Source organism: Lichenostomus cassidix, chromosome 28 (assembly GCF_008360975.1).
Source record: "Lichenostomus cassidix isolate B80296 chromosome 28, HeHo_3.0, whole genome shotgun sequence".
NCBI lineage: Eukaryota > Metazoa > Chordata > Aves > Passeriformes > Meliphagidae > Lichenostomus > Lichenostomus cassidix.
This window is the reverse complement of record NC_139508.1, coordinates 5,407,573-5,419,825: the sequence shown is the minus strand read 5'-3', so window position 1 is coordinate 5,419,825 and position 12,253 is coordinate 5,407,573. Positions and strand designations below refer to the sequence as shown.

The following is a 12,253-nucleotide window of genomic DNA, read 5'->3' as shown; positions in this document are numbered from 1 at the left end:
ATCAATCATGCAGCTCAGCCTCACATAATAATCAAGTCACTCTTTAAGGCTCCCTTGTATGTTATTTACAACAAGAAACAGCTGAAAACTGCAGCCCTGAGAAGGAACAGAATCATTCACAGAATCCTGGAAAATCCTGAACTAGGAGGGACACACAGGGATCATCAGTCCAAGCCCTGGCCCTGCACAACAATCCCACCCTGGGCATCCCTGGCAGCACTGTCCAAACACTCCTGGAGCTCTGGCAGCCTTGGGGCAGGGACCATTCCCTGGGGAGCCTGGGCAGTGCCCCAGCAGCCTCTGGGGGAAGAACCTTTCCCTGAGATCATCCCAAGCCTGACCCAGCTCCAGCCATTCCCTGGACTCCTGTCCCTGTCCCAGAGCAAAGCTCAGCCCCTGCCCCTCCGGCTCCCCTCGGGAGGAGCTGCAGCCCCCGAGGAGTCTCCCCTCAGTCTCCTCTGCTCCAGCTGAACAAGCCAAGTGCCCTCAGCCACTCCTCAGACCCTTCCCCAGCTCCGTGTCCCTCCCTTGGACACTGTCCAACAACTTTAGATCCTTTTGATCTTGTGGTGTCCAAAGTGCCTCTAGAATGCAAGATGACTCCCTCCAACAGATCCTGGGCTCAGGTCATGAGGAACACAGCAACTTCCCTGCCAGCCTCCCCCCCATCTCCATTGCTTTAGGAGACTTTGGGATGTGGGATATCTGCCGCCATGGCACATCCTGAAACCCAACAGGCTTTGGGAGAGTGGCCACCACTTGTGGGGCACCCTCCAGGCCCTGGCATCATTCCCAGGTGTGCAGAAAAATTCACAATGCCAGAGGTTTTTGTCCAGAAAGAAGACAGAGGAGTCCTGAAACTTGATTCATGAACAAAGGGAGAGGCCATGGGGCGTTTCCCATGGGGTCTCTCAAACTGTTGCAGGACACAGCCTCCTTTTTATCCTAATTTTTCCAGCCACATCACCCTCTCCCTTTTCCTGTTAGCTGAGGTACTTGGAAGGTACAGACTTCCCGAATTGTTTACTATATATCCCACTCTAATACACACCCTCCTTTGTATAACAAATTATATTCATAGCTCTATTAAGTCTTTGTTCTTCTTCTCCAGGTTCAGGAATTTAGCATGACCTTGGCTGAGCAGCAGTCCATGAGAATTACTAACACTGTCTGAAACTGATAGTTTCTCCCATTACTTCATTATCGACAAGTCCCTGGCCCTATCTCCAAGCAGATTCACAGTCTGTTTGTAAAGACACATTCATCTTCTTCCTTTCACAGGGCACCACTGGGGCACTGGCACTACCTGTCTGTGGTTGGGCCTTTTGTCACTCTGGTGCCAGTCCTTGCCCAAGCTAAGCCCGGTGAGCTTTGTCCAGTCTTTTCCAGCCTTTTAAAGCTTTTTTTAAAAATCCAAGGCAGATTTGGGATTTTGTTGTTGCAGTTTTCCTTATAGTTTCTGTAGTGCCAGTCCTTGCCACAGCTAAGCCTGGTGACCCTTTTCCAGCCAGGCCCAGAGGCAGAAAGGGAGTGGGTTGGGATGGGGATGGTGGTGGGGATGGTGGTGTGGTGGGGATGGTGGGACAGTGTGGTTTGGTGAGGATTGGTGATGCTGGTGGGGATGTAGATGGTGGAGCTGCGCAGAATGGCGTGGAGAGGTGGGGATGGGGATGGGCATGGGGATGGTGCGGTGGGGATGGGGTTGAAAATGGCTCTATAGTGCTGTGGGGGTGGGCATGATGGGGTGGTAAGGAGCGGTGTGGTGGGGATTGCAGTGCAGTGCAGAGAGGATGGAATGGGCATGGGAATGGGGATGGTGGTGCTATGGGGCTGGGGACGACGGTGCGGTACAGAGCGGCGTGGAGGGGGATGCCTGTACGGTGCCGAGCAGGGCCATTTAGTGCGGAGCGGAGCGGAGCGGAGCCGCTGTGCTCCGCTCCGCCCCGCGGTGCCACCGTGACCCCGTCGCCGATCACTTCCAGGGCGGCCCCGGCTCCCGATTTGAAAATGCGGGAGCGGCTACTGGTGCTCTTGTGCGCCCTGGCGAGGCGGCGGCGACAGCGGCGCGCCGGGGCCATGGCCGGGAACGGCACCGGGAACGGGAGCGGCGCCGGGAACGGGAGCGGGGCCGGCGCTGGGGGCTGGGACGGGCCGCAGCGGCGTGCCTGGCTCCGGCACTACTACAGCCAGCGGCAGAAGCGGCTCATGACGGTGACCGGGGCGGGGCCGCGATGAGGGGGGACTGGACGGGACGTGGGGACACGGCACTCGGGGACGGGATCACGGGGCACGGAGGATGCGGGGGACACGTGGAGATCGCGGGGACACAAAGGATGCGGGGGTCACGGGAGATATGCTGAAGTCACGGGGACACGTAGAATGGGGGATACGGGAGACACGCGAAGGTCGCGGGAACACAAAAGATGGGGAATACGGGGTCACCGATCACGGCGACACAGAATGGGGGACATGAGACACGGAACACATGGACAGGAGGGATTTGGGGCACAGGGGTACACAGGTCACAGGAAGACAGAAAATGGAGAGTGGGGGATGCAAAATACAGTGGTAGGAAGGATGGGGAGCACGGAGAAGTCATAAGGGGGACATAAAGGGTGGGACACATGTGAGACCCAAAACATGGGATGCGGGACTGGAAGGACACATGGACACAGATCACAAAGGACAGGGAGTGTGGAGGTTCTGTGGGACACAAAGGCTGGGACACAAAGGATGGTACTTGAAGGAGTGGGGTGTGATCCTGGACACAAAGGATGGCAGATGCAGAGGACATGGGAACAGGAAGGACGGGGAGACATCAAAGGTGAGGGATGGAATGTGGCATATGAAAGGCCTGGGGATAGAAAGGATACATGGCAGCAAGGACAAGCAGGGGGAAACATGGGGAACCTGCTGTACTGGGTAGTGGCTGAAGAAGATGACTAAAGCCTCTTTTCAGTTTAAAGTTGCATTTTAGAATCTAATAACAGAAAAACAATTCGTGTGGAGAAGCCTAGAGCTTCACCTTCCAAATCATGATTCCGACCTTCAAGGGGTGCTCACTTCCCCTTCCAAATCAGGACTGTGCCCACAGTTCCCTTGGCTGCAGGAAATCCAGTAATGCTTGTTAAAATATAAACTCCCAGAGGGAGTGGCCATCCCAAAAAGAGACTTTTCCAGAAAACTCCTCATCTGCAACACCTGGGCATCTTATCTGGAGTCACACCTACTGCCTGGTGAGTTTGCAGTGAGGTTTCCCAGGAACAGGAAGATTTGACCAGTGTTAGACCAGTTGGGACGGCTGGCCACCTGGCACTGGGCATCCTCCTGCCTTGAGCAGGTCTCTTGAGCTGGGTGGTGTTCACAGGGGTGTCCTGGTAAAGTGCAGGGTGGGGATGGGAAAGCACCACCTCACACCCCTCTTGTCTCCTCCCCGCACTGCAGCTCCTCATTGCTCACCGGAGGAGAACTAGCTGCTGCTTCTACCCCCGCGCCTGGCCCAGCCTCAGGAGCACAGACTGGTGGGAGCGGGTGGTCCTGAAGGAGTTTGGGCCCCAGGACTGGCTGGAGAAGTTTCGGATGTCCAAGGAGACGTTCTTCTATGTCTGCAACCAGCTGCAGCCTGGGCTGGCTCCACACAGTGCCCACTTCCACCCCACCCTGCCCCTGGAGAAGAGGGTGGCCGTGGCCCTGTGGCACTTGGCCACGAACGTGGAATACCAGACTCTGAGCCCGCTCTTCGGCGTGGGGCCCTCCACAGTGCAGAGCTGTGTCCGGGAGGTGAGCTATGCTGTTGTCTTGCTGCTGAAGCCACTCTACCTCCGTCTGCCTGACGAGAAGGAGCTGGAGAACATGGTGCGCATCTTCCGCACGCGCTGGGGCTTCCCGCACTGCATTGGGGCGCTGGACAGCCTGCACATCCCCATCCACCCGCCCCTGCGCCTCACCGCTGACTACTGCAACGGCCAGGGCTGGCACTCCATCCTCACGCAGGCCACTGTGGACGGGCTGGGGCAGTTCTGGGACATCTCCACTGCCTTCCCGGGCAGCATGGAGAACAGCGCGGTCCTGGAGAGCTCCAGCCTGTGGGTGCTGGCCAAGGAGGGCCGGCTGTGCCCCAACCCTCCCAAGCATTTCATGGGGAAGGCACAGAAGTACGTGCTGCTGGGCGATGCCACATACCCCCTGCAAGACTGGATTCTCAAGCCCTACCAGGAGGACGAGAACCTCACCCAGCGCCAGCTGCAGTTCAACTACCGCCTGAAGCGGGCCCACAGCGTGATTGAGAATGCCTTCCTGCGCCTCAAGGCGCGCTGGCAGATCCTCCTCAAGTGCGATGACTGCAGCCTGGAGCTGCTGCCCACCCTCGTCCTCGCCTGCTGCATCCTGCACAATGTCTGTGAGGCCCATGACAACCCCTTCAATGAGGAGTGGCTGGAGGGCACCGAGCCCAGTGAGCTGCCCAAGCCCTGCCAGCCCGCGCCGGCTGCCATGGAGGACAATCGGGCTGAGCAAGTGCGTGAGCTGATGTGCCAGTACTTCGAGAGCTGCGGGGAGGGCTGATGGGCCTGAGGAACAGCTGCCCTGTGCATCCCTGCACATCCCTGCTTCCAGACTTGCCATAGACTCTGGCAAACTGGCTGTAGCAAGCAGGCCCAGAGCAGGGAGGGGCGGCTGTGTCACACTTCTGCTGGGTTTGCTGTGGAGGTTTCAGGAAGTGGAATGTATTTTGTGCCCATTCTCTCTCCCAGTATCTAAACGGTCTGGTGGTGTGTTGTGTGCTGTGGGAGTACAGAGGGGATCAGGGCTGGGAGGGGAGGCTGCAGGGATCTCCCTTTCCTCTGTCCTGAAGCCTCTCCATTAAGTTGAAAACAGCAGGAGCCTTGAAATAAGGCAAAACTCCTTTGAAAGTTTGAAACTTGCTGTGTTAACACACCTGGGAAGGAAAGGGAAGGAAGAGGCGGAGCAGTGACTTTCAAGGGCTGGCACCAGCCTGGAATTAAACTGCATCCACAAACTCACGGATGTGCTGCCCTGGGGGAATGCCCAGCCTGCCACCCCTGGCCCCTCTCTAGAGGGGTTTGCCCAGCTTGGCACCCCACAGCCCCTTTCCAGAGGGATTTTGCTCAGCCTGGCATACCTGGCCCCTCTCCAGAGAGGTTTGCCCAGCCTGGAACACCCTGAGCCCCTCTCGGGAGACATTTGCCTAGCCTGGCACCCCCAGCTCTTTTCCAGTGGGATTTTGCACAGCCTGGCATCCCTGACCCCTCTCCAGAGAGGTTTGCCCAGCCTGGCACCCCTGCCTCCTCTTCTGAGGGATTTTGCCCAGTCTCGCACCCCAGGTCCCTCTCAGGTTGGGGTTTGCCTAGCCTGGCACTGCCTGGCCGCTCTGCAGTGGGATTTTGCCCAGCTTGGAACATCCCCAGGTCCCTCTCAGGGTGGGCTTTGCCCAGCCTGGCATCCCCAGCTTCTCTCCAGAGGGCACTGGCTGCCCCTCCCAGGGTGAGCTTTGCCCAGCCTAGCACCCCCGGCCCATCTCCGGAGGGGTCTGTGTCTCAGTCCCCGCCTCCCCATGCCGCTGCCCGGCTCCTCCCGCCGGTCCCTCTGACCCGTGAGGGCCTGCCTGGAGCCGAACCTGCCCCGGGCCGTGGCGGGCTGCGGCCCCGCCCCCTGCCGGCAGCGCCCCCTGGCGGGCGGCAACGGCACCGCCCCTGGCGGGCGGGAACAGCAGCGCCCTCAGGTGGGAGGGGGAGGCAGCGCTCCCTCCTTGGCGGCCCCGCCTGTGCGTATTGCGCAGGCGCCGCCGCCGGGCGGTCACGTGGCGGAGCAGCAAGATGGTGGCGCGCGGTGAGTACGGCGCCGGCGCCCCCGGGCTCTTTCCGAAACCCCTCGGTATTCCACGACTCGGGCAGGTCCTCGCGGGCCCTGGTTCCCGCTGGATCGGCGGCTCCGTATAGCGCGGTCGCGGCAGGGAGTCCGTGTCCCGGGTGTCAGGCGAAACCGGGTCCGGACACGCGCTGTGGGGGTCAGCCCTGGCCCCGGGGTCCGGTTCTCCGGCCCAGGCCGGGCACTTCCCGCCCGCCCCGCTCTGGGCCGCGGGACCCGCTGGTGGCTGAGGGTTCCCCTTGACTCCCTTCCTCGGGTGTAGGAATGTGATCGAGGAGCCCCACAGAGCCCCCCGTGTGCCCGGACCCGCCCGCGCCATGGTGACGGAACAGGAGGTGGAGGCCATCGGCCGCACGCTGGTGGACCCGGCGCAGCCCCTTCCCGCCCGGTTCCGGGCCCTGTTCACCCTGCGAAACCTGGGCGGCCCCACGGCCGTGAACTGGATCAGCCGCGCCTTCGGGGACGGCTCGGCGCTGCTGAAGCACGAGCTGGCCTTTTGCCTGGGCCAGATGCAGGACGAGGCGGCCATCCCGGTGCTCATCCGCGTGCTGGAGGACACGGCCCAGGAGCCCATGGTCAGGCACGAGGCAGGTACGGCGACAGCTCCTGCGGCTCTCAGGGCTGGGGAAGGGGCTGACTGGCAAGTGGGGCTGGTGGGTGCTTCCACCTCTGTACAGAGCAGCTCATGACGGCCTGATCTGGCTTGGGTGTCAAAACATGAGTCATGTAATGTCTTACCGCCTCCCCTGGCCAGACCTGACTGGACTGGTTGACCAGGCCCTGCTGTTCCTGCTGGCCAGGCTTCTGCGGTATTTGTCCTGTTTGGAATCGGTTAGTCCAGCCTGTGCCCATGTTTTTCCCATTAGGGATCGGTCAGTCAGGCCTGTGTCTGTTCTTCAGAGCAGGGCACGGTGTTGCCAGAGGACACAGCAGTGTCCTCCTCATACAGACACCCTGACCTGACACATCCTTCCTTCAGGTGAAGCCCTGGGTGCTATTGGGAACCCCGACGTGCTAGATATCCTGAAACGCTATTCCGAGGATCCTGTGGTCGAGGTGAGGCTCCTGAGGGGTAATTTCCTCTGGGATGCAGGCAGCACTGCTGGTCTTGGAGGGTGGGGCAGGTCCCTTTTGGGCAGGCCCTGGCAGTGGGTGGGGACACCATGGTGACATCCTGCTGTGTGCTGGGGCACTCCTGACGCTGTCCAGTGCTGTCCTGCAGCCAGGGCTGTGTCGCTGTCCCTGCAGGTGGCAGAGACGTGTCAGCTGGCTGTGAGGAGGCTGGAGTGGCTGCAGAGCAACAAGGAGAAGCCAGACACCAGCCCGTACCTCTCTGTGGATCCTGCTCCCCCCGCTGAGGAGACAGATGTTGCCAAGCTCCAGGAGATCCTCCTGGATGAGTCCCAGGAACTGTTTGACCGCTACCGGGCCATGTTTGCCCTGCGGAACGTGGGGGGCCAGGCTGCTGTGCTGGCACTGGCGGAAGGTAAGGGCCTGTCCTTGTTGTGGGTCTGTCCAGGCTAATCCAGGATGAGCCCTTCCCAAATCGAGGACTGCCAGAGCTGCTCTCACATATTTGTGTCTAGGACTGCTGTCCCCTGCCACATCGCAGAGTGCTGGATGGTCTCAGAGCTCTTTCCATGAGGGTCTGGGAGTGCATCAGCTGTGATGGTGGTTTGGGGCCAGCTGGTCTCACCTGGTGTCAGACTTGGCTCTGAGGTGTTGGGGTCTTGCTCTCCTGGCCTGGAAAGTTGGGAACTGCTGCTGTTTGGGAATAGCTATGGAAAGGGGAATGTCTCCTGAGCGGGGAAGAGGTAGACCACCACCCAGGAACCATTTGGATCCACCCCCAGCCTGAGGGAAGTTGATGAGGCTCTCCAGCCATTTGGGACTACTGAGGTCCATGAGATGGGATCTGTCAGTTCCTGCTGTGGCTGCTTGGTTCTGGAGGGCTGAAAGCCCTGGCCATGCTGCCATCCCCTGGAACATCGCATGGCACTACAGGACCTGGGGCAGGTGGGGGGCAGCAGCTCTGCTGGGGGCATGGGTGCTGCCATCAAGGGAGGGCATCAGGGAGTAGGGTGGGACACCCCTTCCTGTACATGGGGCTGGGGCAGTGACCCTTGGTATCCCCAGTTTTTATGTGGGGGCTCCATCCAGGCATCCCGGTACATATTGGGGCATTCTGGTGCATTTTGGGGCATCCCAGCTCACTGTCCCCCCTCCCACAGGGCTGCGCTGCGGCAGCGCACTGTTCCGCCACGAGATCGGGTACGTGCTGGGGCAGCTGCAGGACGAGGCATGTGTCCCTCAGCTGACAGCCACACTGTGCAGCCGCGCCGAGAACCCCATGGTGCGACACGAGTGCGCCGAGGCGCTGGGCTCCATCGCCCGGCCCTCCTGCCTGCAGGCCCTGCGTGCCTTTGCTGCCGATGAGGAGCGTGTGGTGCGTGAGAGCTGCCAGGTGGCCCTGGACATGTATGAGTATGAGAATGGCACCCAGTTCCAGTATGCCGACGGGCTCTGCAAGCTGCAGGCCTCCTCCTGAGCCCAGACTGGGGGTGTTGGGGTGGGCGTGCTGCCTTCCCTCCTGCTGCCAACGGCGCTTCCATGGCCACCTGTGTCGGCATGGATCTGTGCCTTGTCGTGCACAGCTGGAGGAGGAACTGGATTTGCTCTCTGGCACAATTACAACCACCTTTTCCCTCCAAATCCAGGCTGAGCTGCTACTTGCCTCCCCACCACTCCTCGCCAGCCACTGTTTCCTCTATCTGCCCCTTTTCTCCTGCCAGGATCAGCACTGCCTGCCCACAGCCTGGCTTGGGGCTTGGACCAGGTGGGCTCTGCTCGGCACGTCAGAGCCTGCTGCAGCTCTGTGGGGCTTGGGGCTGCCCTGGGTTGGTGATGCCATGTCGGCACCTCCATTCTCCCCACCTGAGCTTTGCTGGGGGCCAGAATAGGATTTGGGCACCAGCTCTTGTGGGTTGCGGTATTAGGATGCTTTGAAATTGCTCTTGGTGCTGGTGCTGAGCCGGGGCCCTCCTCGCCCCCGTGGTGGGTTTGGCCTCTCCTGTTGTGACAGGCCAGAGCTGAGCCTGTGGCAGCCTCTGCCCCAGGATGGGGGTTGTTTCATGGCAAAGTTAGGGAAGATTTGGCTGTTTTCTTTTCTGCAGGGAAGGGCGCTGCCATTAGGGTGGGCAGGGTGAGGCAGAGCCTGCCTGGGCTTTCCCCCATGTTTAACCAGGGCCAGGAGGGCTGAGGCTGCTGCTGGCACCCAAACCCTCTGGCCAGCCCAGCCCGAGCACTGTGGGGTTTGGCAGGGAATAAAGGACTGGAATGGGAAGCTGGAGTGAGTGGAGCTGTGATTTACCTGTGTCTGGGTGTGGGGTGCACATAGTGCCCCAGGGTCAGGCCTGATGGGGTCTCTGATGGCATGTGGTGAAACCCTCAGCCCTGCGGAGGAGGATGAACTGTCTGTGAGGTGCCATGGTAGGTCTCACTGCCTTGCAGGGCTGGGCATCCTGCTGGGCATACCTGGCTTTTCCCCTTGTGCAAGGGCTCCCTATGAGTCACTCCCAGCCTCAATCCTCTTAGTCCCTGAGGCTGGTTCAGCATCCCCAAGGCTCTGGTGCTCAGGGACGCAGCTGAGAGGCAGCCCTGGCCATGGCCCAGGGTCTGACCCTGTTTAGGATCCCACAGAAAGGGCTCTTAGTCAAGATGTGACCAGTTTTGGTCACCTGTTCACACTGGGAGTCAGTGACACATGCCCGAGTGCTGTGGGTGTGGTCAGCTATGTATGATGTGGAGGGTGAGGAGCTCCAGACTGCAGTTCCCCAGCCCTGGGGACAAACACCTGATGTTTTCATACTGTTTGGAGTCAGCAGCTGTTATGGGGCTGCTTGTCCTCACCCTTTGCAGCCCCTAGGTGATGGGCAGGACCCAGCTGGCACTTCAGGCTCTGGGGTGTCCTTGTGTCCATGTCCATCCCCAGGAGAGTGGGATGGGTGATTTCCCCTGGGCCATGTTACCACTTCCACTGATCCCTTCTTGGTATATGGACTCCAGCACCTTGGAGTTTGCCAGGGTCTTTGTCCCCACTTATCACCCTGGCTGCCCCCACCCTTGTACTCCAACCTTTCCAAAGGTGACTCACTCGGACCATGCAGGGTTGTTTCCCAATCATTCAGTGCCAACATTTATCTCTGCTCCCCAAAACCCTTTTAAGACCAAACTGGAAAATGCATTTCTGAGGCTGGGATCTGCACAGGGGTGACCTAGTGCAGCAGAGCTGGGAGGCGCTGGAGCCTTCAGCCTTGACTTGGCACTGAACCCACCAGCACCTTCACCCCTCCTCCTCTAGCCTGTACTGGGAAGGGTTTGGGGTGTCTCCAAAGCTGCTGCTGGTCTGTACTAAATCCTGCACTCCCCCTGGTGTGGGAGGAATTGCTTTTGGGGGATGCATGGACTGCACACCTCTGCAGGCTGCTCTGCTTTGGGGGAGGTGGCACTGGGGTGACAGTGGACACTGGGGTGACACATGTGGCAGCCATGATGAAGCTCTGGGAAGGTGACAGCCTCTTGCCATGGGCTGCTTCACTGTACAGCAAAGGAGGCCCTGTGGGAGCCCCCCTGGCTGAGGCTGCATCCCCATCCCCTCTGCCCATCACTTCCAGCTCTGAGGCACGGTGTCCTCTAGGATCTCAACCATCTGCTCCAGGGATCTGGGGCCTGCTGAGGGATTTAACCCAGCCCAGGGGAGGGAGGAGAAGCCTCGGGTATCCCTCCCCATTTGTGCCCTAGGGGGTTCTCTGGCTCCAGGTGACTCCCCACTCCCAGAGAGCAGGGGTCCCAGTGGTGCTGCCAGAAGGGCAGGATCTGGAGACCCTGATCCACGTCAGAGCCCCCTGGTCACCCCCCATGCTGAGGCAGCCAGGCTGTGCCTGGATTAGCAGGCGCTAAGCTCCTTCTCAGCAACACAGCTCTGCCACAGGGTGAGTGGCACTGCCACCAGCCATGGGATCACCACTGTCTCTGTGAGCTGACACCACTGCGGAGCTTTGTGGACCCTGATGCCACTTCCTCCACTGCAGTCCCCAGTGTGACAGAGGCTTCAGTTGCTCTGGGCAGGGGTGCAGGGATAACTGGCCATGGCCCTGGCAGAGGGCATCCCCCTGCCCGGCACTGGGGGGGTGTGGGGGCCACGGCACTTGCTGCAGAGTCCCCCCGAGGAGGATGGGGTGCTGTACATGGACTACAAGCCCCCCGCCCTGGACAGCATCCGCCTGCCCCGCTACGTCCTGTACCTGATGATGGCAGCGATGCTGGTGCTGGTGGTGGCATATGCCATCGTGGGGCACCTCATCAAGGACCTGATGCACGACTTTGCTGGTGAGTGCTGCCCACAGGAGGGTCAGGCTGCTGGGGTGGGTGGGGGGCCGGTGGGATCCTCCTTACTGGAGTCTGTGCTGTCTGAGGCTGCTGCTGCTGACAGCTCTGTCTCTGCCCCCGCAGACTGGGCTTTTGGGCCCAAGCTGGAGGAGAAGGTGGTGATGGCCAAGGGCACCGTGCCAGAGGTGGAGTGCCTGGAGGAGGACGAGGTGCTGGTGGAGAAGGTGAAGGGTGAAGGCACTGGAGTCCTGCCCGACATGGACATCCCACTGGGGCTGCTTGCTCCACGCAGCTCTGTCTCCTTTGCTGACCCCCCCAAGAAGAGGTTCTGCTAGGGCCAGGGGGCATCTCAGTGGGACTCTGCAGCCCTGCCCATCCACTGGCTCACAGCATGGTCCTGGCTGCAGACACTGCTTAGCACTGGCACGCAGCCTCCCCCTCCCTGCCCAGCACCAGCGCTGCTCTTGAGGCTCCTCTTGGGCTGTTACGCCAATAAAGTCACCTGCCCCAGCCCTGCTCAGCCCTTGGCCCATCACAGCATGTGGGGTGGCAGGGCTGTGACATCCCGACCTTTGCCTGGGGTAACAGCTCCCCTCGGCATGGCCATGCCACGCCCAGACATGGGCACATGGAGAATGATGCGTGTGGGTGCACACATGGACACGTGGGTGTGTAAAGGTGGGTGCTTGGGGGTGCAAACCCCTGGTGTGGGGAAACATACACTTGTAGGCAGGGGGCACGGACACGGGCACACACACATGCACAGGGATACAACTTTGGGTGGGCCAAGTCAGCATGGGCACACAGGTAAAGATGGACAGATAGACAGCTGGACACTGAGGCTGACTGTGCCCCCACCACCCACTCAGTGCCTTGGCACTGCCAGGCCATGCCCAGTAGCACCCACAGCTGCCCTCAAAGCCCATCTTGCGGGGCAAAGTACCCACAAGCCTCACTTGGGCCCTGGATGAGGGCACTG

General features: G+C 60.4%; 3 protein-coding genes across 4 annotated transcripts; all 3 read left to right on the top strand.

Annotated features, from left to right (window-relative positions):
- The first annotated feature begins 1,802 nt into the window (after positions 1 to 1,802).
- On the top strand, positions 1,803 to 5,021 carry LOC146426321 (uncharacterized). Of its 2 annotated transcripts, none has more exons than XM_085040209.1 (2): positions 1,803 to 2,211; positions 3,445 to 5,021. In XM_085040209.1, exons 1-2 carry the CDS (start codon positions 1,825 to 1,827, stop codon positions 4,561 to 4,563), a joined length of 1,506 nt encoding a protein of 501 aa, XP_084896335.1. In that variant the 5' UTR covers positions 1,803 to 1,824; the 3' UTR covers positions 4,564 to 5,021. The 2 variants fall into 2 exon arrangements, with proteins under 2 accessions (XP_084896335.1, XP_084896336.1); XM_085040210.1 differs by lacking the exon at positions 1,803 to 2,211 and adding an exon at positions 2,301 to 2,824.
- Positions 5,022 to 5,730: 709 nt separating this feature from the next.
- Positions 5,731 to 9,229, top strand: DOHH (deoxyhypusine hydroxylase). Its single transcript, XM_085040211.1, has 5 exons — positions 5,731 to 5,847; positions 6,149 to 6,477; positions 6,866 to 6,942; positions 7,135 to 7,372; positions 8,118 to 9,229. Exons 2-5 carry the CDS (start codon positions 6,204 to 6,206, stop codon positions 8,432 to 8,434), a joined length of 906 nt encoding a protein of 301 aa, XP_084896337.1. The 5' UTR covers positions 5,731 to 5,847; positions 6,149 to 6,203; the 3' UTR covers positions 8,435 to 9,229.
- Positions 9,230 to 9,400: 171 nt separating this feature from the next.
- Positions 9,401 to 11,790, top strand: SMIM44 (small integral membrane protein 44). Its single transcript, XM_085040212.1, has 2 exons — positions 9,401 to 11,274; positions 11,398 to 11,790. The coding sequence occupies exons 1-2, from the start codon at positions 11,034 to 11,036 to the stop codon at positions 11,607 to 11,609; spliced, it is 453 nt and encodes a 150-aa protein (XP_084896338.1). The 5' UTR covers positions 9,401 to 11,033; the 3' UTR covers positions 11,610 to 11,790.
- Positions 11,791 to 12,253: the final 463 nt, after the last annotated feature.

Bases quoted from the DNA above. Each gene is read 5' to 3' on its own strand.
- LOC146426321 (XM_085040209.1), top strand. From the start codon at position 1,825: ATGGGGCTGGGGACGACGGTGCGGTACAGAGCGGCGTGGAGGGGGATG. The intron at 2,212-3,444 runs GTGACCGGGGCG...CCCGCACTGCAG, and splicing joins GGCAGAAGCGGCTCATGACG to CTCCTCATTGCTCACCGGAG.
- DOHH (XM_085040211.1), top strand. From the start codon at position 6,204: ATGGTGACGGAACAGGAGGTGGAGGCCATCGGCCGCACGCTGGTGGAC. The intron at 6,478-6,865 runs GTACGGCGACAG...TCCTTCCTTCAG, and splicing joins CATGGTCAGGCACGAGGCAG to GTGAAGCCCTGGGTGCTATT. The intron at 7,373-8,117 runs GTAAGGGCCTGT...CCCCTCCCACAG, and splicing joins TGTGCTGGCACTGGCGGAAG to GGCTGCGCTGCGGCAGCGCA.
- SMIM44 (XM_085040212.1), top strand. From the start codon at position 11,034: ATGGCCCTGGCAGAGGGCATCCCCCTGCCCGGCACTGGGGGGGTGTGG. The intron at 11,275-11,397 runs GTGAGTGCTGCC...CTGCCCCCGCAG, and splicing joins CCTGATGCACGACTTTGCTG to ACTGGGCTTTTGGGCCCAAG.